At 49.7% G+C, this 21,978-nt stretch overlaps 8 protein-coding genes across 8 annotated transcripts; 4 read left to right on the plus strand and 4 right to left on the minus strand.

The window, feature by feature from the left end:
- Nucleotides 1-241: 241 nt before the first annotated feature.
- On the minus strand, nucleotides 242-2,479 carry Asppvi_004974 (uncharacterized protein; the record flags this gene model as incomplete). The annotated part of the gene is made up of 1 exon (XM_043300913.1): nucleotides 242-2,479. The coding sequence occupies one exon, from the start codon at nucleotides 2,477-2,479 to the stop codon at nucleotides 242-244; it is 2,238 nt and encodes a 745-aa protein (XP_043156848.1).
- A 371-nt stretch (nucleotides 2,480-2,850) lies between these two features.
- Nucleotides 2,851-3,521, plus strand: Asppvi_004975 (nucleobindin SSP120; the record flags this gene model as incomplete). Its single annotated transcript, XM_043300914.1, has 2 exons — nucleotides 2,851-2,977; nucleotides 3,037-3,521. 2 exons carry the CDS (start codon nucleotides 2,851-2,853, stop codon nucleotides 3,519-3,521), a joined length of 612 nt encoding a protein of 203 aa, XP_043156849.1.
- A 178-nt stretch (nucleotides 3,522-3,699) lies between these two features.
- On the minus strand, nucleotides 3,700-5,049 carry Asppvi_004976 (tRNA(Phe) (4-demethylwyosine(37)-C(7)) aminocarboxypropyltransferase; the record flags this gene model as incomplete). The annotated part of the gene is made up of 1 exon (XM_043300915.1): nucleotides 3,700-5,049. One exon carries the CDS (start codon nucleotides 5,047-5,049, stop codon nucleotides 3,700-3,702), a length of 1,350 nt encoding a protein of 449 aa, XP_043156850.1.
- A 580-nt stretch (nucleotides 5,050-5,629) lies between these two features.
- Asppvi_004977 (phosphoinositide binding protein ATG18) lies at nucleotides 5,630-7,201 on the minus strand (the record flags this gene model as incomplete). Its single annotated transcript, XM_043300916.1, has 5 exons — nucleotides 5,630-5,678; nucleotides 5,737-6,616; nucleotides 6,673-6,832; nucleotides 6,929-7,083; nucleotides 7,150-7,201. The coding sequence occupies 5 exons, from the start codon at nucleotides 7,199-7,201 to the stop codon at nucleotides 5,630-5,632; spliced, it is 1,296 nt and encodes a 431-aa protein (XP_043156851.1).
- Nucleotides 7,202-7,787: 586 nt separating this feature from the next.
- Asppvi_004978 (tRNA methyltransferase PPM2) lies at nucleotides 7,788-11,185 on the plus strand (the record flags this gene model as incomplete). The annotated part of the gene is made up of 6 exons (XM_043300917.1): nucleotides 7,788-7,862; nucleotides 7,917-8,134; nucleotides 8,219-8,583; nucleotides 8,637-10,321; nucleotides 10,376-10,666; nucleotides 10,727-11,185. 6 exons carry the CDS (start codon nucleotides 7,788-7,790, stop codon nucleotides 11,183-11,185), a joined length of 3,093 nt encoding a protein of 1,030 aa, XP_043156852.1.
- A 2,576-nt stretch (nucleotides 11,186-13,761) lies between these two features.
- On the plus strand, nucleotides 13,762-15,624 carry pps1 (tyrosine/serine/threonine protein phosphatase PPS1; the record flags this gene model as incomplete). Its single annotated transcript, XM_043300918.1, has 3 exons — nucleotides 13,762-14,506; nucleotides 14,571-14,657; nucleotides 14,711-15,624. The coding sequence occupies 3 exons, from the start codon at nucleotides 13,762-13,764 to the stop codon at nucleotides 15,622-15,624; spliced, it is 1,746 nt and encodes a 581-aa protein (XP_043156853.1).
- Nucleotides 15,625-16,776: 1,152 nt separating this feature from the next.
- Nucleotides 16,777-19,227, minus strand: Asppvi_004980 (mismatch repair ATPase MLH1; the record flags this gene model as incomplete). The annotated part of the gene is made up of 4 exons (XM_043300919.1): nucleotides 16,777-18,516; nucleotides 18,565-18,831; nucleotides 18,888-19,067; nucleotides 19,132-19,227. 4 exons carry the CDS (start codon nucleotides 19,225-19,227, stop codon nucleotides 16,777-16,779), a joined length of 2,283 nt encoding a protein of 760 aa, XP_043156854.1.
- A 407-nt stretch (nucleotides 19,228-19,634) lies between these two features.
- Asppvi_004981 (uncharacterized protein) lies at nucleotides 19,635-21,769 on the plus strand (the record flags this gene model as incomplete). Its single annotated transcript, XM_043300920.1, has 3 exons — nucleotides 19,635-20,253; nucleotides 20,313-20,564; nucleotides 20,631-21,769. The coding sequence occupies 3 exons, from the start codon at nucleotides 19,635-19,637 to the stop codon at nucleotides 21,767-21,769; spliced, it is 2,010 nt and encodes a 669-aa protein (XP_043156855.1).
- Nucleotides 21,770-21,978: the final 209 nt, after the last annotated feature.

Here is a 21,978-nt window from a genome sequence, read left to right on the forward strand (position 1 = left end):
TATTCGAATCCTAGACGTCATTATATGCCCCCTGATGATTGTAGAGAGAGTACAACTGCTTGAAAACTCTAATAATGGGAATGTCTGGTAGAAGTATTTCTGCGACTCATAACTCAAGAACCCATCATGAGTGGTGGAGCAGATGTTAGGGCATCATCATTCCAAGTCCTATAACTATCCGACATAATATTATACAGGTAATTCGAGGTATTTATTACAAGCAACGCAGTGCGATGAATGATCATTCCGCTGTAACCACCGGTTCAGATCCACCACTTTCAGTGAGTTGTGGAGCTCTGATGTTGTATTGTTCCTCCTCTGGATGGTCTATGCCGTCGCCGGTGGAAGCCACAGTTGAGGGATCCTGACGTTTCAACCGCCAGCTTGGCCTGGGACGTAGATGCGACATCATTTGCTTCAATTGCTGCACCTCCGATTTCAGAGAGTTGATTTCCTCCAGCGGCGTCTTCTCCGCAGCGGATATTTTGTATTCTTCAAGAGAGTCGGAACCGACATGCTCATCAAATTGGGTATTGCCAGGACTGAGGATCGGCTGAGGAGCCGGATCGGTCTGTTTTGGGTCTTTGAGTTTACGGAGAGGGCCAGACATAGCTGACAACACTTCCCGAGAATGCAGGGCAACCATCCTCTGCCAGTGGGCGGCGGGATCCTGTTCCTCGGATATGACGAGATCCTCTAATTGCTCCCCAAATAGCTTGGCAAAGGCAAAAGTCTTTTCCCATACAGGCCTACTTCGTTTCTCTATTGTCGTTTGATCGACCCTCTTCTGCCAATAATGGAGGCGAGGATCTCGGCCAAATTGGATGTCTTGTTGATTTTTGGTCGCAGAACTCCAGTCGAAGCCGCTGTCGATTGCGGCTGAGATCATAGCATCGGATAAGTCCCATTTTCCACACCAGTCACAAAGCTGCACCATGTGCACAATCAGTCTCTCGATATGCCGATCGGAGTGTAGCGTTGAACAAGTTAGGAAGGCAAGAGATCTCCTGAGAGTACACAACCCGTTTTCCCAGTCAGACCTTTTGGCATAATACTTCAAATAGGCGTACAGGGTCGAAAAATCGTCTGTGAAGCCGTGTTTCCTCCCGGCCTGAAGCCAGGCATCAGCTCGATCCGTTTGTTCGAAGCGCAAAGCTGCCGTGATCAACGTCGTATAGATGACAGGATTAGCACTGGCCACGGGGGGAACAGTTATTTCCACGCCATTGACAACCATCTTTTTGTAATAACTCAATTTGCCCAGATCCACCGGGTAGCCTTCACCCCGAAGCACTTTCAGGAACGAGTCAAACGCCTTGAGGTTTTTAGATTTTTTGTAATAGGTCAAAATTGAAATGATGAGAGAGGAGTTCAATGGAAACTTGTGCGGCAACAACGTCTTGAGCACCAGGTCCGTAAGATCGTTTTGCATGGACCTGGTGAAAGCTAATATCATTAGCTTCATGAAATACGGTCGATCAGGATCCGAGGATCGAAGTAGATTGTTCGCTAATCGCAGAAGCAATTCCTGCAGCGACATTTTGTTTCTGAGAAACAACGCGACATCTCGTGCTGCTTCATCGTCGAGTTTTGAACGCTCCATTTTCAGCTGCTGGGTCGGCCGCACGCGGAGATCATGTGCCAGATCGTCATAGTATGCACTCTCATTGATTTTCAGAAGGCGAATCCTGCGTCGAATTTTGTTCAGTTCAGACAACAATTCTGCGAAATTAAGTTGGGGCATCTCAAAGTCGGCTTTGTGGTCCATCGCAACACCCGAGTAACTGTGTGCGATTGACTCGCGAAGCAAAAGTCGTATCGCTAGTTGCTTCACTGCAAGTTTCCGGATGGCCTTCTGTCGAATTATATTGTCTGATAGCCACTTCGGAACGACCACATCTTCAGGGAAGAAACCATCTTCCCACAGTGATTTGTCGTCATCCAAATCTCCATCGTCCTCAACCATGTCCTGGAGTTTTCCTTGAGTGCCTTCCTCGAACTCATTGTTTTCGAAAATTAAGTCCTCGTCCTCCTCAAGATCAGGGCCTTGTGCTGCGTGGACCAAACGACGTGGAGGATTCCTTCGGAGCCAGTGGTCGCTTCTGGGCGTCGGTATCGATCTCCAGGTCGTAAATGATCGGCTTTGTAAAGCTCCTTGTGACAGTGTACGCGACCTCCGAGCCTGAATGGCTTCTAATAGTCGACGTTCTTCATCCACCAATTCGTTCACCTCCTCCTTCACGGCTGCGATCTTCTCGGCCCACTCATGTCGGCGCTTGTCCTTGGCCCGAGCATCTGCCAAAGCTGCAGCAGCAAAGATACTGGTGTACAGCGCCGTGACCGAATTCCCTATGCGAAGGCGTCTTTTGCTTGCTGCGGTTGCTGCTCGGGACGTTATCCCGGGTGTGCTGGTACTGAGACAGGGAACGCATCGACAGGTCGACTGCGTCGGAGCAACGCGGGACCATAGACCTTGCATTATCGTGGCATTTCTAAGCGGAACTCGTTCGCATAAAGCATACGGGTGTCAAGTCGACGTCAACCGAGATGCATTCCCAGCTCAATGCCTCTGATAATAGCGCGGGCCAAGATAGTCGATGGTGAGTCCAAGATCCTGGCGATGGGACGATGTATGTGGATTTCTTTCCTCGAGCCGGAAAAAAGATGACGGCCCGGATACAAACACTGCAAACAGCCCAGTAGTTGAGGAGATGTGGACAAGCCATTGTCCTGTTTCTTGTCTCATTTATCATTATTTACCATTTTAATACTGGATACATTCTGATCTGTAAATATCTGGGATTTGTATATCTTGTGTTTGGGATTGTCATTCAAGCAGCTTTGTCGACAATGCTTGTCCGCTCCATTGGCCTTGCTACTGCGCTGCTGGCGTTAAGCAACAGCTTCGCCAGTGCTCATGGATCGCATGCGAGCGAGCAGAACCCTTCCTCAGACTGGGCGACTCGCCATATGCAAGGTAGCTCTCTAAGTCGTCATTACTCCATTTGGAATAGCCATTGACAATTTCTTCGACAGAGGAACACCACATCGATTCCTTCGACGCTGGTTCTTTTTTCACCCTCCACGACTACGATTCCTCCGGCGCATGGACCCCTGATGAAGTCCGAAAGACATATGGCATGGACGACGATTCAAATTCTGGGGTGACCGAGGAGCGCAAGCAACAGGCGCTTCGCGAAGTGTTTGCCCTTTTCGACTCAGGGAATTCAGGGGTTATCACTCGCGACAACTGGATGCGTCTCATCTCAGCCGGTAAACGGTTACCCGATCTCGGATTCGGTCCTGGACATCATGGTGACATTGAGTACGAGTATGAAATCCATCATTTCGAGAAATTTCACGGGGAGGACGCCAAGCTAGAAGATCTCAACCATCCGGAAGATATCGAGCATTTCCGAAGACATGACGAGGAAGAAGATGCCGCAGAGAGACTTGAACAACTGGAACGGATGGCAATCGTCGAGGCGAACATTCCACAGAAATTTCTCAGACGAACATAGAGATGTACAGTTTGATATCTGTTGTGTTGTATATATGTGCATGTTATCAGAGAGTCCGCGGGTCGGTTACACGACATGAGCAGGTGAAATCCATCCTCTTCATTTTGGAACTCACGGGTGAGCGAGAATTTCGTTCTCATGAAGCGCGGTAGCCACTCTCTCGTCGTAACGTCTGATTTCAGGATTGAGACTGCTTCGATATCCGGCTCAGCTCGAGTCTCGTAGAAGGTGCCTCTCCAGACGCAGGCAACTTGATGTCGAAGACGCAATGCATAACGCCTGGTGCATATGTCTTGACATGCTCGATATGATGGCATTCAATAGGCTGCTGAACAGCACTTGGAGAGGCTAGTGCTCTCAATCTGCCAATCTCAGTGATGATTTCCTGCTTCTTCGCATCAATATGTTGCACATCCACGTTCTCATGCACATGTATCCAGCCTCCCAGCTGTAGATCGATTATTGCACAAGCGTCACCCCAGGCAGCGCTGGATGAAGGAAGGAGGCCTAGGTTGACATGTCGAATTCTATTCCATGCATCTCGGCTCTCCATGCGCCCTCTGATTTCACTCATAACGCGAGCGGCGAATTTGTTGTCCCCATGGAACAAGATCACTCTGTCTGTATCTTGAAGACGATCAATCAGATCTGGAATCGGTTCACTCAATGTTCCATCATTCCCAACTTGAACCACTTTACACGCCCAGCCATTCTCTGCACAACCTCTCCTCAAACCCTCGACTGACCATCCGTTGATCTCCCATCCCCAGACCCTCTTCACCCCCTTTTTCAGATACGAGAAGACAAAGTACCCAATCCCCGCATACATGTCAACCACGCTGATGCCGTCGATGTTTTCTCCAAGGGTACTTTCATCAAGCCCTTCAAACACAGATCCTTGACCCAGAATCCGAGCCTTCTCTGTGATGTTCCCTCGAGAAAACATCGTGTAAAGCGGCGCCCAGATCTGCACAATCCCTTGATTCTGCATAGTTTGCACCCAGAATGCACGCTGCAAGTCTTCCCGCGTCGGCTGCGCATTCTCGCCATCCCCGCGTGGCGCCCCGCCAAAGTCTCCGTAAAGAGGAACCAGTCCCGCAGGGCTGCGCATCCTGTTCTCTCCTCCCTGAGTGTTTGTAGGCGCGATAGGCGCATTCATAGCAATATGTGTAACGCCCATCCGCCCGAATGCCGTAGCAATTGACTCAAAGAGAAATCTCCGCTTTTGGCTATCTAAGCTGGCGTAAAGCGAGCCCCAAGCTGGAGGATCGCTGAGGGCGTTCACTGGCAGCAGCAGCAGTGGTTCATACACTGTGAACCGTTTTGGAAGTGCTGATTCCAGGTTCTCTAGAGTTAGACCATGTCTGGCAAGGTCGTCTGAGGGGATTTGTCTTGTTACGAAATCCTGTATGCCTCTTCGGAGGGGATTTGAGCTCTTTGTTCGACGCCTATGTTCCCGCGAGCGGTTTGTGGGCTTCTTGACATGTTCGTCTGTAGTCTGATCTCCTGTTGAATCGTCGGAATTCATATTGTCCTGCCACTTCGGCAGATGCTGACTGCCTCAACAATATCTGAGCATTTGCGATGATGTTGAACTAGTGATCAGGAACTCAATTCTTGAACCCTGCGTATGAATTTGTATTTTTGCGAGACTTAGCCGAGTCATTCTTCGGAGATAATTTTCATTCTCAGCACCGCCCTATGTCATGTGACTTCTATACAAGGTCCTCAAATGGTCAACCATTAGATATAGTGGATGTATAACACTGTACTACATTGGAGAAATAGCACGCAGGGGTTGCTTTGGGAGTAGTATGAGTGACATACGATAGTGATATCGATTGCTGCAAGTGGAGGGCCCGATTTGAGCTGAATTGAAGTATATCATGAAGTGTGGTGCATAAAATCATCGGCAACTGTCTAAGGGCTAAAAAGTGCGTCATAAAAAATCAGGGTTGTTCCTTTACTGGGGAAAGGCTTTGGGTGTATCTAACGCCAAAAAGAGAAAGAGAAAGGAGAGCACAGACTGACAGCCGCCGCTTGAAAATCAATATATAGGGAAATGGAGATGAACTGCCGCTAAAAGAGTGGTATCAAATGGAGGAGATTTAGTAATCCGTTACAGAGTATCCCAGGCGGTCGTTCGACTCGAGCACCCTGTAGCACTGGTCAATATCACGTTTGGAGGCTAAATTGTTGGGACTGGTAAACTCACGAGTACTGTTTTGTCAGCGTACCCTCGCCGCCCTTCGAGAGGTCGATGCTGAAGACATAGAAATTACCGTCGCTGGTAACCACCATGACCTGAGGTGTGTTGCTACTCATAGCAACCACGCTACGGAGAGGGCCATTGTTTCCGCCACCACCAGAAGTCTGGTTTGGCTTTGGCAGTTTGAACCAAGCAAAATCGCGGGTCGGCTCCCACATTTCGCTGACTCCTTTCGGAAGGTAACCCCCCACCTTGGCAGCGACAGTACTGCCAACATTTTGCGAGGTCCGTCTGATCATACCCATAAGAGTTCCATTGTGTTTCCGGGCGGGGAAATCCGATGAGCCAATGTCTCCTGTCAGGTCGCCGCGGTCAGGCGAATAACCGGAGGAGCTTTGACTGAGGGACCTGTCACGACCTACAGGTGAGGAAGACGAAGGGGAGGCATCTGGCGATGATGTTGGATGGCTCAACTTGAAAAGGTGTATTGTCTCTGTAGACGAGGAGACGCAAAGCAGGGTCGATGTGGTATTGAACGACATACTGAAAATTCTCGATGGCATCGAACCGCGTCGGAATTGGTAGAGCTTGTGGCCGTCAGGAACGGAGAAGACGCGGATTATGGTTCCCTTGTCGGAAGCGGTGGCCAGCAGAGTGCCATCGCTGTTGAGCGTGATGCAAGCCAGCGGAGATCGGTGAGCTTCAATGACATTAATGGCCTCCAGTTTTAAAGTATCGAATATCAGAACCTCTCCGCTCGTCGGCGATACATGAGTATTCCCCGGAGGAGTATGAGACGGCGGATTGAACGAAGAAGGCGGCGCCTTTTGTGGAAGAGGGTATGCGAGATAACAATTATCAGAGGACGGTGATAGCGCGCAGATAGCTGTCTGGCATTAGAAAAACGCTCGAGCAATGGCAGGAGCGGATTACATCGCTTACCGTTGGGGTTGGGCGACGTCTGGATGGTGTAGAGCAATTTCATCGTCTGGATGTCGTAAAGATAGATCTGATCTTCAAGGACAATCACGAGTCGTTTTCGGTTCAATTTGACCGCCAGCACGGTCGTGGGGAAGGTTAGCTCGCATATCGTAGATTGGCGCTATATGAGGCAAATAGCCAAGTAGAAAACGTCAACATATGCCGAAAAGGATAAGCGCACTCAAGATGTACAGTTGTCCAGGGATGAACTACCAACCTTAGTATTAGTGATTTGAAGACGACGCGGTGAGAGGATGAGCGCAACAAGAGATGTCGAGAACAGCATCTCGATGATGGCAATATTTCCCTCTTTCGTCTCATAACTCTTCGCAAAAGGATCCGTGGTGAATATGCGAAAACCCTTCGAGGTCGCTGATAGAGGAAGTACGGAGTCTTAGAAAGTGCGCATGCGCTTGAAGAGTTCCAAGGGGCGCTTACCAACAGCCAGATAGCTGTAGTCTTGGTTAAAGGTCACGAAGTTCATTGCCATTTTGACCCCGATAGGCCACCAACCCGCCTGATATGTCTTTTGATCGATCCAATATCCGTCCTGTATACTCTGATAGTCCGGCGACACTAGAACGGACAGGAGATCCGGCTGAATCACGCTCCGAAACCGTACGAGGATGGAGAGGCAATAAACAGAACAGCAGATCAACGGGGTCTCATAGCAGATCGGGTCCGTCACAAAGAGCTCCAGGTTTGCATTTCGGGTCTCTCGGGAGATACTGGCACGGTTGATCATACACAGACGTTAAAAAGAAGACTTCCTCAAAAAACTGTGGACACTGTCGTCATTTCAAACCAGAGCGGTGTCTTTGGAACTTGGCAGGGAACTAGCTCTCATTCGCGGAGGATCGCGGGGGATCGCCTGAACTGCTTTCACTGCCGCGGTTCGCTGTATAATTGGGTGAAACGCGCTAAGCGAGCATTGGACGCTTGGGCCACATCTTGCTCCCGCAATTGGGTAAATTTTTTGGTTCTCAAGCCCCCTTCTATAGATGAACGGTGATTTCACAATTTACTGATTGTGACTGTGTCTTTTCTTTTGTCCTTTGTTGGTCGCTGAATCCACGATGAAGGCTGCAAAGAAACCAGTTAAGGCTGGTGTCAGCACCAAGGCCGAACGAGAGGCCGATCTAGTGATGGGAGTAAGTCGTTCTGAAGCCGACTCCGCGCACATACCACTGACTCCTTCTACCTAGACTAATAATAGCAGCATTGTGTCCAAGCGGAGCGTCGAATTACTATACTACCCCAAGCCCCATTTCTTCAAATATTTCGTGAAGAAACCCCAGAGACGGTCGCCTTTGATCAATCGTGGATACTGGCTTCGTATGCATGCTATGGCGGAGTCGGTTCGACGGTTCATGAAGCAGCCGTCGGATAAACCCAAATTCGTATTGAATCTTGGATGTGGATTGTGAGTCGTAGAGAATTACCGCCGTGCCGATCAGACGAAGGGGAAATGTCCGCGTGAGTCGTATGCTAAGTTGGGCTATCGTAGTGATCCATTACCGTTCATACTCCTGAGTGCCGATAAATCCTTGTGTAGTACCACGAGGTTCGTGGATATCGACTATGAGAAGCTGATGGTCAATAAGAAAACGGCCATTCGCAGGACAGACGAGATCATCCAGCTTCTTGAGAATGTAGAATTTCTCTCGGATGAAAGTCCAATCCAGATCCGCAGCGAGCAATACTTAGCCATTGGGTGTGATCTGAAAAACCTCAAGAAGCTAGATGATGTGCTGAAGACAGAGGTTCTTCCGTATGAGTGCTCTATTTTGTTTCTGGCAGAGGTCTCCCTGACCTATATGGATGTCAAATCTGCCAATGCTGTGTTGGACTGGGCCTCAAAGCTCAACAATGGTTAATACCGCCAATCTTCCATGTCATTGCTGGCAAGCTAACAGGGTATTCAGATTCTCAGTTTTGTATATTGGAACAGTTCTTCCCTGACGGACCCAATCATCCTTTTGCTTCAACAATGATGAAGCACTTCAACAAACTCGGAGCGCCCTTGTACTCAATCCACGAATATCCTTCACTGGGTGAGCAAGAACAGCGATTTAGAAATGCCGGCTGGACACATGCGCAGGCTAGAAGTCTCTGGGATCTCTGGTCAGATAAGGAATTCGTCGGAAGTTCTCTACGAGCATGGCTGGACACTGTCGAACCGTTCGATGAGTGGGAAGAGTTTGCACTCTTTGCGTCGCATTACTTCTTGCTCGTCGCTTCTACGCAACCACATACCTTGGTTCAAGAGCCACAGAAGACGCCGGCATTTACTAAGAAGTCCGATGTATCCTCACAATATTTGCTGCTTGCGGGGAACGACCCAAAAGGTGGGCAGAGGAGGTTCGGGGCCCTCATCCCGGACAGTGAAAATTCTATGGGTCACCATTCAGGTTTAGGCCGCCAGACTCGCGAGGTGTCGACAGATCTCTACAGCAAGTGCAAGAGTATGACTAACCCTCAACTTCCATTCCCTCCACGAGAGGTCTCCGCGCGGATGTGTCACACCGTGACTAGCCTGAGCGGTGGTGACTGCTTGCTCGTCGGTGGGAGAGCGTCACCAGCGAATGCATTTCAAGATTGCTGGTTGCGACAAGAAAAGCAGTGGCGGTCCACCCAGAGTCTCCCAGCTCCTCGCTTCAGACACAGTGCGGTCAAGGTTACCCTTGAGACAGGTCCGGACTCGGTCCTTGTTTACGGCGGGAAATCTAGCGATGGGTCTATCTTTGACACTTGGTTGTTATGGCAGAAAAACAGCAACGGATGGCAGGAAGTTGAGATACAAGGCGCAAGACCTACTGCTCGATTCGGGGCCAGTCTAGAGAGCATCAACCAGACAACAGGCGTCCTGTTTGGAGGCATTGGCTCGGACGGAACCATCGTTGAAGACTTTTGGATATGGAAGATACACCAGCGCAGTGACGGTACCGTATTTCTCGAGTTGACCGATCATACTGAGCACCTGCAACAAACATCTCTGAGTCAGTACATCCACCGATTTGGAGCCACAGTCACGCACACTTCTTGGGGGATGGCCATAGTCGGTGGAATTATTCCTCGACAGATTGTCCCATATGAATGTGAAATCATGTTACTTGATGTAGGAGAGCTGCTCAAATGCCTCGAAAACGGGTCGTCCTGGCGCCACGAGATTCTGTCTGCGATAGGACTAGGGGGTAAATTGCAGGGTCCTAGACCGTTGCTCGTCGGCCATGTTGCCTGCGCGATCGACCCAGGCCAGGTTTTGATACTAGGAGGTGGCGCAGTTTGCTTCTCATTCGGCACATTCTGGACGGAGGGGAGCTGGGTTCTGAAGCCGGCAGGCTCTACAGCCAAGAACGATTGGTCTCTTGTTCCTGAAGCCGCGCATACTCCGAAAGCTGTCGCGTCTCCCGACGTTCCGCAAATCGCAGGCTGCGGCACTGCCTCAAAACTCTCGTCCATTCGTCGCACAAGGGTCGACACCCCCGAGCAATTCCAGCAGATCTTGGCTGATGGCAAGCCGGTGATCATTGAAGGTTCAAACATTGGACCTTGCACCGAACTTTGGACGAAAGGATATCTGACAGATGCTGTGGGAAGTGATCGCAAGGTAAGAAGGAGTCGAGACAATCCGGGACCGATTCATCTAAGAATTCGTGAATAGGTCGTGGTTCATGAGGGCCAGTCGGAAAACATGAATTTCCAGGCGAAGAATTTCTCCTATGTGACCAAGTCTTTCGGGAAATTTTTGGACGAGGTTCATGCGGGTGGTCGCCAGTATCTCCGAAGCATTTCGGCTGAACAACCGTCCAAGCTTCCTGCCAACCTTGCCGTGGATTTCCCTGGCCTAAAGGATGACTTTAAACTCCCCGAGGCACTCTCATTCGTGACAGAAAATGCCCACAGCTCTCCATTAAGAATTTCGGGGCCGGTCACCATGTGGCTCCATTACGATGTAAGTCCAACCACAAAACAAGCGGGATGGAAACTCAAGGTGGCTGATCGCTATGCGCAGGTGATGGCGAACGTCTTATGCCAAATCCGAGGGGAGAGGAGACTGGTACTCTTCCCCCCAACTGACGTGCAATACTTGCAAGTCCCACCAGGAGCCTCTAGCTCTACCATCGATATTTTTCAGAATATCCAAGACGGCTCGGTCGTCTCAATTCCACACACGTCGCCGCAAGAAGCTGTGCTGAACAGCGGCGATATTTTATTCATCCCACCGATGTGGCTGCATACTGCTTCTCCAACTGGCGGAGTCAGTGTTGCAGTCAATGTATTCTTCCGCAGCCTGCCCAGAGGATACGCTGCTGGTCGAGACGTCTACGGCAACCGTGACTTGCAGGTCTATGAGAAAGCTAGAACTGATATTCAGAAGATGGTGAGGTCGTTTGACGGTCTCCCGTCTGACATATCCCGCTTCTATCTGCTGAGGCTCGCGCAAGAACTGAAAGACAGCGCCGGAGTATAATTGGGGCCAAGTGTTCGCGACATCAGAAAATAATTGCGTGGTGAATTGCGCGTGGACGAGTCTAGTTGCCGATTTGAAGTTTTATATCAGCCCTGCAAGCTACAAACGAAATCGCGTTCCGCGTCATACGACCAGCAGATCGCAGCAGAGCACTACTGCACTTTCAATCCAAACTTGCCGGTGCTGGTCGTCTGGCTTATCTGCATGTCGCTTGTTTTCCAGGGAGTATGGTATAGCCATCGCGAGGGTTGTTTCCCGATAACATTAACATTGTAGGGTTGCGAACTTCTAAGGGTGCTAGGTTGGGACCAAAGGCAGCAATCATAACTTTCTGCCCGAGGAAATCAAGCTAGCGAGTGGAAACAACGTGCATGCGCCAGACAAGCATAATGCTCTGAGTTCAAGGCCTCGTCAGACGAAATCCGACAGCCATAGTTGACAATTCTGCTTTATAAAAGAGACGATGCACTGTGGTGCCGAAAGGCTGTGCTAATGTTGTGTGTTGTCCATCCATCCACGTAGCACATGTAAGCTAGACCGGGATTCAAGATTCCGAGTGGGGTAAACCCAGAGTTCTTGCATTATATTGTATAACAGACAGTTGAACAGCAAACACTCGGCTCAGGCCTTAAGAATAAGATCGCGTGCCACTGGCGCTCTTGTTTCCGAAGCTTGCAGGCGACAGAACGTGCCTATTGCGCAAGTGGACATGCAGGTTCCAAATATGAAGCTTTAATCGGAACTTTAGAAAGGAAGCAGGCAAAGGATAGAAACCATGGTAATCCGGCACACGGTCCTCGAGAACCTCGGATGCAGGTGCGATTGCACTATCGCACAACAGCAGCCCAGCAGGGAACAATCCTGGACTTTACCTTATCGTTGTGAAACTTTTTGACAGTACCTAGCAAACCTGGTAACTATGTCCGAGAGGACAGAGAACTTGAGATTTTTGTCGTCATAGCTTCCGTCGCAACGGACATTCCTCAGGTTGTGGCCATCTACACCCTAGAACCATGGCGTCCGAGTTGCGATCATCCTCGAGTTGACTGAAGATAGACGATGGACAATAATGGGACGAGAATACGGGAATTGTCCCGACTCCAATCAAAAGACCGGGATCGGACAACAGAGTTTCTGGTGGCCATGCAGGAGGGTCGACAATTACTAAGGTTCCAAACATCCCTCTGGCAGGTTGCAGAGATGTTGGTTGGACCACACTGAGTGCTTCCGGGGGGGAAAAGCGCTCCTGGTGCCCCTATTGGATGTTACCCAAGAACTGTTGGCGTCAAGGATGCTGCGAGAGTTTGGAGATGGTGGGGGGGTACAGAAAAGGCCGGGGCTGGACGCCACTCCATTCAGTATTGGAAGTCACAGACTGATAGTATAGAGTGTTATTTCATGGCATTTATAATAGAGAGCATCTGCGCTGGTGTTAGCAAGATGGCTGTCATTTCTGGCTGCAAGCGGCAAGTCAGCCTTATGGGAGAGGAGAAAGTCGCCCAACGTAGGATATGGTATTTCGTAGATACTTGGTGATACGGGGTTTGTCCAAAGACGCGCCCCCAAAGACGTTCGAACGTTTTTGACCACAGTTCTGAGCTCAAAGTTACCAGAAAACAGGATTAAATCATCAAGAGCCATCTATAGTGCAGTCTCATACAGTCTTACTCCGTAAGGGGCAACGATCGAATAATAGACTGGTGATTGTCGTTGGAGGGCAGAGCAACACCCACTCTGGAAGCACGAGCCATCCGCAGTTAATCCACATTTCGCTCTAACACGGGAATTGCTAGTAGTGCTAGACTACTGTACACTAGAACACGGATACTACCCCTCCCCACCCCCGTACTTTTTGGGCGTACAAAACCCAAGACACCTGGCAATGACTCTCTGGATATCGTCCAAACTATTTTCATCATTGAGAACGCAGTAGATAGCGCTAGATTCAACTCATTTCCTATCTGTCAGGTCATCCTACGACACTGTTCTACATCTTCTTCTGTGGCTTCTCATATAATTCATCATTACCATTGCACCCGCCAAGGACGTGACACCCAGTTCCCGCTTCTCCCTTATCAGCGGGTCCATCGCATTGCTATCTACTGAGTGGGGATACAGTAATTACTGGGGACGCCTTCTCACCACCACGCCATCGTATTCACGCGACTCGACAATACCTTGGATTCAATTATCAGTATTCCTCTCTGGCTATCGTTATCGTCTTTCATGCAGTCAAAGTTGTCCTTCAGAGAGTAGGCTTTGGGGACTCTGTATGTTCTAGGTCGCTTCTCATTCTTGTTTCCACCCCTTCCCGAGCAGCGCAGGACGCAAGTCAACTTGTGTTTGTGTCTATTCAATTGTCTCGTCTTTACCTGGGATGATCTGCTAACAAGTCTCTCACACAGGCGTCATTCATCTATTCCTTACCGTCCACATAGGCTGGAAACTTGGTCGCGAAAGTTATGCAGCAGATGTACTATTAATCGCCAGCGACCGTACGTCTTTGTATCAATTCCACTGATTAAAACAAACTTTGGATTTGTATATACACTCGAACTGCACAGCTGCCATTGAACATGGCTACGGTGTTGGTACAGCAGCAAACGCTGCGACATGCCACCCCTCCGCCAGCGGGAATCACCTCATCCCTGAATCTCACCAGAACTCCGTCGCCGGTGCCAAACAAACATTTACCCGTGTGTCCGTCCGGAACTTCGACAGCAGCTTCACAGACTGCTGTACAATCGGCCAAGGACGATCAGAAGGTCGCGTCGCTTCTCTATCCTCCCGACACGTTCTCGCGTGTGACCGATTCACCTCCGATATACTCTATCGATATTGTAACCTTGGCCGCTGCCTTGGATTACTGGGCTTCTCAACCCTTGCCAGACCCCAGTCAGGTATTTCCTTGGCTCCATGGACTTCACCCGGAAAATCAATTGCAACTGGGCTTTTTCACGAACCGGAGACGTTCTCTTCGACGGACCCCCCAATGCTGGAGAGGCATCACGATCGTCAAAGTCGGCGGTGATCTTAGCACATCTCGACTCAAAGGCGCAGTGTGCCCCAGTGAGATTCTTGCGCCGTCCGGCTGGGATTTTCTTCCAATTGATCCCAAGGAGGGATTCTCAGTTCGCAATTTTCAGATACAAACCGCAAAGTTGGCTACTCTATCAGACATTGTTGTTTACGGCCAAGACGGTGTCAGTAGAAAGCAACTCCTCGAGGTTGCTGAGCAAATTGCCACTGCACAGCACCATTGGAGAAATAGTAATGATCCAGATCGGTTACTCCCAACCTACCACACATTCATCCTCTCAAGTCAGTCCCTTCCCCGGCTTGGTAACTGAAATCTTCCGCAAAAAGGTAGCTAACCAACTTACAGGTGAATTCTCTGAAATTGAACGCCGTTGTCCGCGCTTGGTTGCTATCAACTCTCAAGGCCAGCTCACGGGCCAGGTCGTCGATTTCTGTAAGCCCTTCTTAATTTTTTTTTTTTGACGGATAGGTCTAACACATCCCCAGTTCAATGGGAGCGGCTGGAAATGTGCGAGATGGCCAAAGCTTCCGAGATTTCTAAGAATGTCTGGCAAGGGCCGACGCCTGATTACATATTGCAATCCGGATCAGGCGACTCCGCGGCTGTCGAAGATTTTGACCTTTTGATTGAGACAAGTGATCTCGCCAGCATCCCTGGCCCTCGATATCTGGCTAAACTCAATAGGCAGCTGGATGACGGTGAAGGTCCTCTGCGGCTAGAATTTCCGTCTTCCGGGTCACTTGTCGTCCCATCCGCTGAAACAAGAGAGGTAGACGACATTGTAAGCACTATAAGATGGATCTATTACCTAGCGAACCCAGAAGAGCCGGAATCGCCAACAGATGTTGATGGAGATATTGCCATGATTTCTATTCGACGGAAGCCTCGCAAGATCCTTATCCACTGTCCAGACGGCTATACTGAAGCTTCACTATTGGTCATCGCTTACATGATGTTCGCTGAAGGTATACCGGCTCACGAGGCATGGCTGCGACTTCACTGTGACAGGAAGCGTAATTTCTTCGCATACCCGTCTGATGTCACCTTTCTGAGCAGCATTCAAACAAGACTTTTGCATGAGAGTCCTGCGACGCGCTCAGATAGCCTCTCCAGCGTTCCAGATCCGCCATGGTTCCGCTACTGTGATGGATCACTTCCGAGTCGAATTCTCCCGTATATGTATCTTGGCAATTTGGGCCACGCCAACAATCCTGAAATGCTCTGGGCTCTTGGAATTCGGCGCATTCTGAGCATTGGGGAGTCAGTTTCATGGAGAGATTTCGACATTGCTCGGATGGGGCCAGAAAACGTGATGCATATAACTCAGGTTCAAGACAATGGGATAGATCCGTTGACTCAGGAATTCGACCGATGCTTGGAATTCATCAGTGAGTTTTGATTGGTTCCCCTGAATGTTCTGATGAGGCTCACCAGTCAATTCTTCCAGGAAAAGGGAAGCAGGATGGAGCAGCCACGTTGGTCCATTGCCGAGTTGGAGTCTCTCGATCAGCAACAATCTGCATTGCGGAAGTGATGGCTTCTCTGAATCTATCTTTCCCGAGAGCATAGTAAGTCAAGCTCTACCCCTGTCCGTGGAAAATGGACCATTACGAAGGGGAGACCTTTGTTGACATTTATGTCTTTAGCTGCTTCGTTCGTGCCCGAAGACTCAATGTTATCATTCAGCCTCATCTGCGTTTCGTGTAAGCAACTCCCTACACCCCTAGTTACTCAGCAAAAGCAACGCCCCTGGTCCACTTCACGTATGATCGCAGCAATGGCTGACAGAATGCCTCAGATATGAGCTTCTTAAGTGGGAAGAGCAGCTACTGCAGAGACGCAATAAGCTCATCAAGAGAGAACTCGAATGGGCCTCAATAGCGAGGGAAATTGCGTTGATGAACAAGCCATACTCAAGATAATTGCAACACGACATACATCTGATGCCAACCTGCAAATATGCGGCATCCTCTTGACCTGCGAGAATAGTTGTCCCTCTCCGTCAGGGTCTGCTTCTAGGCACTTTCCTGACCAGAATTTTGACCTGTTCTGATAGTGATGAAGATTTACGCTTTGATGACGAATTTAAACGGACTGCATGAGATGAATGGGAACATGGTGAGATAAGCGAAGGATTTCTTTAATTGTTCTGGCGTTCTTGGGGTTTGAAGTGACGAAGCCATGAGTTTCCTATCGACGCACGATACATGTGTCATTTTTTTACTTTTCTTCTTGCCTCTCTTTAGCAGGCACAGTGGATTCTTGCATGACTGCCTTGTCTTCAAGACTGTTTATTCTACATACCAAGCTTTGCGCCTTGGACGTTGATCATCTAATTCTTTTACTCTGTTTTCTCCTTTAATTGTATCTCTATCTAGTTGGCTCGTCGATGCACAAACGCAAGGTTTTTTGACTCAATCGGGGCATGTTCCAATAGTGAGATTTTGGCTGCAGAGTGTATATCATACAGAAGATTGCGTCTGCATCTCCGCCAGATGCTCTCCAGAAGCTCTTGAGAAGCGGTAGATATCTGTCGTAATCAGACGTAGCGTTAACACCTCTCAAACACACGGTATAGACCTTTAAGATCCGCCACTTCAACCACGCCGCGGAGAAGCCGTGTGGTAGCAACGAGACGAGCCCGGAGGGCTGGGAAAACAACATGCTCCAGCATCCGAGCTATCTGCAATCGACGGCGCTTCACAGCTGCATCTTCCTGCTGCTCTTCTGACGACTCTGGATTTTCGTTGTCGTCTGAAGCAGCATTTGACCCTTCAGGCGGGGGAGGAGGTAGTTGTTCCGGCGTGTAGAAAGCCGCAAGCTCCCTTAAAAACGTGCGGAAGCATTCCTCTTCGCTTGTCCAGTCGACGTACGGACCAAGTCTTAACAGGAATCGTGGTAATTTGCCTAATGATGGGAGGTAGCCTTTCAGTAAGAGGGGAATTGTGAGAAGGTCGCCCTCTGCGGAGATCTGAAGAGAGAAGTACTCGTTCAACATCTCTCGTCTGTCGATGAGCGTTCTTGCGACTATATCCGGCGCATTGGCAAAGATCTCACTTTCTTCTGCCGAGCTTGGTTGCTCAGGCTGTGTTGTCTGTTGGCTCGAGCCGGGGCCCGAGGCAGCGAGATGTGCTTCTCGCTCCGCGTCTGCTCCAATTCGAAGCAGATCCACCAGCTTCGGCGCTGGGTCGAGTTTGATGATGCCGAAATTGCCAAAATCCGTGAGACCTATCTGGTAGAAGAACTCACTGCATATCATGCCGTAATCAACTAGGTAGAGCTTCACTCCTGACTGTATAGCGGCGATGCGCCGTCGTTCGTCGACCAGGCCCACGTACGTATGGGACGCGATCATCTCTGTTAGATTGTTATGCATGGTAGACCGGACAGCGGCGCGGAGATTTTTGACCGACGTCAGGGCAATACGAAGGGGTTCGCGGTCTGTAGTCTCGTACTGCAATCCCTCTTCAACTACTTTAGAGGGGTCAGGTTCCGCCTCAGCACCGGAGGGCGATTGGGATATCGCAGGCGGTAGCATTGATGTGATTTTGCGGACCCTGGAATCCGTACGCACGAGGCTATACTCATATGGCTTCTTCGTTGGAGCAGGTGTTTTAGGAACTTGGCCGTCGCCTTCACTTGACGGACCAGCGGCTGGATTGTTGCGATTCAACGGCTCGATTGTCGTGACCCCAGGAAGAAGTGTTTGCGTGAGAAAGGTCCGGCTAGTATCGACTTGGGCCAGCTTGGATCTTATCTCATCGCAGATAGATTCGATAATCTCGTCCTCATTTAGGAAGTTTACCTCGCGTTTTGTTGGGTGCACGTTGACGTCAACACGTTGTGGCTCAATTTCCAGGTCAATATACAGAAATGGGTGTCCGCCCTTGGGCAGAAAACTCGAATAGGTTTGCTCTACTGCGCGTTTTATCGCACTCGACTCGACAGAGCGGTGGTTAATGAAAAGGAGGATGGTTGTCCTCTTGACATGGTAGTTTGCGTTCGTGACCAAGCCCGAGGAACGAAAACCGAGCTTTGAATCCTCAACTTGAAATTCAACAAGTTCATTGGCGACGGCACTACCATGAATCTGGCGAATTCGATCGATAGTGTTCGCGGCCGCAGGTGTTGAGATGCCAGCACCAGACTCACCGTGTTTTCGACATGAGAACGCTATCCCAGAGCAGTGGACGGCGTAACGGCCGACAACATCGAGGATTTTGGCATACTCCTCGCTCGCAGATCGGAAGGCTCGGCGTCTTGTAGGAACATTATAGAATAGATCCTCAACCTGTTCCAGTCAGGGATGTTCTTGATCACTGAATTTGCTTCGACTCACCGTTATCTGCGTACCACCACGCCCCGCTGTGGCTTTCGGGGCGGCGCTCTGTCCAGGTTTAGGAGGGACGAGTTTCCCATCACTATAGTGAGCTCTCCATGCACAGCTAGAACCAGCCGTTTTGGTAGTCACCGTGAGATGAGCGATATGGCTGATACTAGCGAGTGCTTCGCCTCGGAAACCATAAGTTCCAATGGAAGAGAGGTCTTCGAATTGCTTCAGTTTCGAGGTCGTAAATCTCTCGCACAGGATGGGGAGGTCATCCCGCTGTGCGCTAACATTAGTAACTCCCTATAAATCTTGATTTCTCAGGTGGTGCTCACGTCAATGCCCTGCCCGTTGTCGGTGATCTGAAGTAGTTTGAGGCCGCCATCTTTGACTAAGACCTCAATAGACGTAGAGCCAGCGTCGACTGCATTCTCTATAAGCTCTTTCAGGGCATGCATGGGGGCTACAATAATCTCCCCAGCAGCGATTTTGTTCACCACATCGGGATCAAGAGGCTTTCATTCTCGATCAGTCGGACGATTCAATAGTCTGCTGGGTGGCGTGGCATGGTGAACTAACTCTGATTCTTTTAGGCCTCGCCGTTGCTTCCGTGTCTTCAGCGGGACGCTTAGTGCCGCGCGATTCAGGAGCATCCACATCCATCGCAGGATCCATGATTTACGAAATGACTGCTGATATTGGTTCAAGGCACCAAGCGTGTTGCGGTTCAATGGCTTCGGTCTACAACCGGCAACATGGCCCGACTCTGGAGATGCAACCAAATAATCCGTTAAAATAGCGAATCCGAATAGATCATATAGCCATCAAATCCTTCGAATGGTAAAAGCTGATGGCTGTGGCCAATAATAGCCAGTTATGGGCATTGATTGAAGACACTTTAGTATGGCTTGCGGAGATCGTGCCGGAGAATCCGCTCCAACCAACAGCGGAATCTCCAACGCCCGCAAGCAGCTATCAATTGTGTCCTTATCACGACAACAGCAACTCGACCATCTTTCCTCCTCCAATGCACTCCTCTAATTTTGAAGCTCCTTCGGGGCTATCTCTCATATGTGCACAGTATGCTACCATCAAAACGGCCGTATTTGGCTGATGAAGAGCTCGGAAAGAAAGATGACGACCACCGACCTCGAACTGGCCGAAAGCCGCTTCTGCGAGCAAAGTGGAGAGCGCCTCGACCACGCCGGCTCATAATAGGAATAATAATTCTCTACTTAGTATACTTGTTCTTCAAGAATATGCCCACGGATGTACCTCCCGCAGTTGAACGATTCAACCCTGGCTTCACGCAAGCACGGCAGGGCAGTGGAAAGTCATGGCCGCCTGCAATGCCTTCGCCGGTTACTCCTGCAAAAGGGCCCCCTCCGCGTCCAGATCCTCAGACAAATACCAGGGATGATTTTTACTACGAAGGCGAAATAAAATTTAATGCTTTAGCGAGGACCTTGCAACGTTTCTGGAAGCCGCCTACTCGCCATGGCAGCGCCATTAGTCGCGCCGTTGTGTTTGCTGGCTCAAACCTGCGGAGCGTTTCCGATCTTCTGCCTCTCGCTTGCCGAATGGCCAATCAGAAGACAAACGAAGTCCATTTTGTGCTGATGGGTAGAGATGACGTGTCCGTTGAAGGCATACAACGTGTCAACGGCATAAAGGAAGTTGACTGCCCAATCGTCTGGCATGGTGTGTTTGGTCTTGAATAGATTCATCAGAGTGGTGCGCTGACATTCTTGGTATTACAGATAGTCGACCTGACTATGCTCAATGGTCTACTGAGGCTCGCATGGAGAGAGCTGTGACGGCTGGTTTAGACTACGTTCATTTTTATACCCGTCCGCAGGTTCTCATTACCCAAGGGGAGTCTTGGGAGGATCGGTTCTTCACAGAAGGTGTTCGAACGAAGATTAGCAAGTCTGAGATAACGCACATCGCACTACCGACTGCTGCCAGGAATATCATGTGGATATCAATGTTGGATAGCGATGCTCTCAAAGGTGATCTTACCTCTGTGTGGCATTTTCTTCGACATGTGAATGTATAACTGACGTCTTGCTCAAAAGTATGGAATGACGTTCACTTCGAGATACTCATACAAGCCCCTTCCAAGTCATCTGGTTCCTTAATCCGCTTAATTCGATCCTTGGAAGCTGCAGATTACCTCGGGTCAACTCCAAGCCTGACTATTGAGCTGCCTCCTCGCGTTGATCCACAGCTCCTACGCTTCCTCCAAAACTTGAAGTGGCCTCCTCAAACTTCAAGCACAGTCACTCTTCGCCGTCGTATACAGCCTCATTACTTGACTCCAGTTGAAGCTTCTTTGAGAACCGTGGAGGCTTTCTATCCTAGAAACCCTAACGTGACGCATGTGCTCTTATTGGCCCCAGAGACCGAGTTGGCGCCTTCGTTCTACCATTTTTTGAAGTATACTACGTTGAAATACAAGCATTCGGCTCAAGCCAAGCACACCGCTTCCAAATTACTGGGAATTTCGCTCGAGCTTCCCTCATCACGACCCACAGATAACGAGCCTTTCATACCACCGAAAGTTGAGAAAGAAATCCAGAAATCGCAACCGCTAGGCGGCGAGACGCTGCCTGTCTTTTTATGGCAGGCTCCAAACAGCCGTGCGGCCTTATATTTCGGCGACGGATGGGCTGACCTCCATTCTTTCCTCACCGACCGCCTCGCTCTACACCAGCCCACGTCTGAGAAGTCTACTGACGAGAAAGCTATCTCAAAAAGATATCCTGCTGTAATGGAGTATCTACTCGAGCTCATTCGAGCTCGGGGTTATTACCTGCTTTACCCAACATTCCCCGACCGAGGCACTTTTACTCTTGCAACAGTTCATAGCGAGCTGTCTCAACCACCTGAAGAATTTCTACTCGACGATCAAGCTGACTCAACTATGACTCTTGGGTCATCCATTAGCCAATTGTCTGTGGAAAAACCCTTGGACCAGGCATCGACATTAATGCCGCTTCTTGAGCGCTTCTCTCTCACTTTGCCGGACCTGAGCAGTTTGCCCCTGTTGTCATACCGTGGCGAGGAAATATCAGAACTAATGTACTCGCAAGACACCGAGGAATACGCGAAGAAGTTTGCTATCCGTTATGGCGGCTGTCGAGAGAGTGACTTGACAGATGGCTCGACCTTGACGAGACTGTTCTGTCTGGAGGAGCGAGCGGACGGAGAGTAGAGTATGTATCATATGAACTATGTTCAATCATCTATAATCGAGATTACAACCGACAAAGTTTCATTTGGGTAGTTGGAATTGTGTAGTCTAATTATACCGGTGTTCCGTTCAGTTCGAAGTCTTTCTCGTTCAGAATCCAGCATTATTGACATCATGTTTCCTCCATTGCTAAGCGGTGTGTATCGCACCACGACAATGAGTGCATACAC

Source organism: Aspergillus pseudoviridinutans, assembly GCF_018340605.1.
Source record: "Aspergillus pseudoviridinutans IFM 55266 DNA, scaffold_3, whole genome shotgun sequence".
Taxonomy (NCBI): Eukaryota; Fungi; Ascomycota; class Eurotiomycetes; order Eurotiales; family Aspergillaceae; genus Aspergillus; species Aspergillus pseudoviridinutans.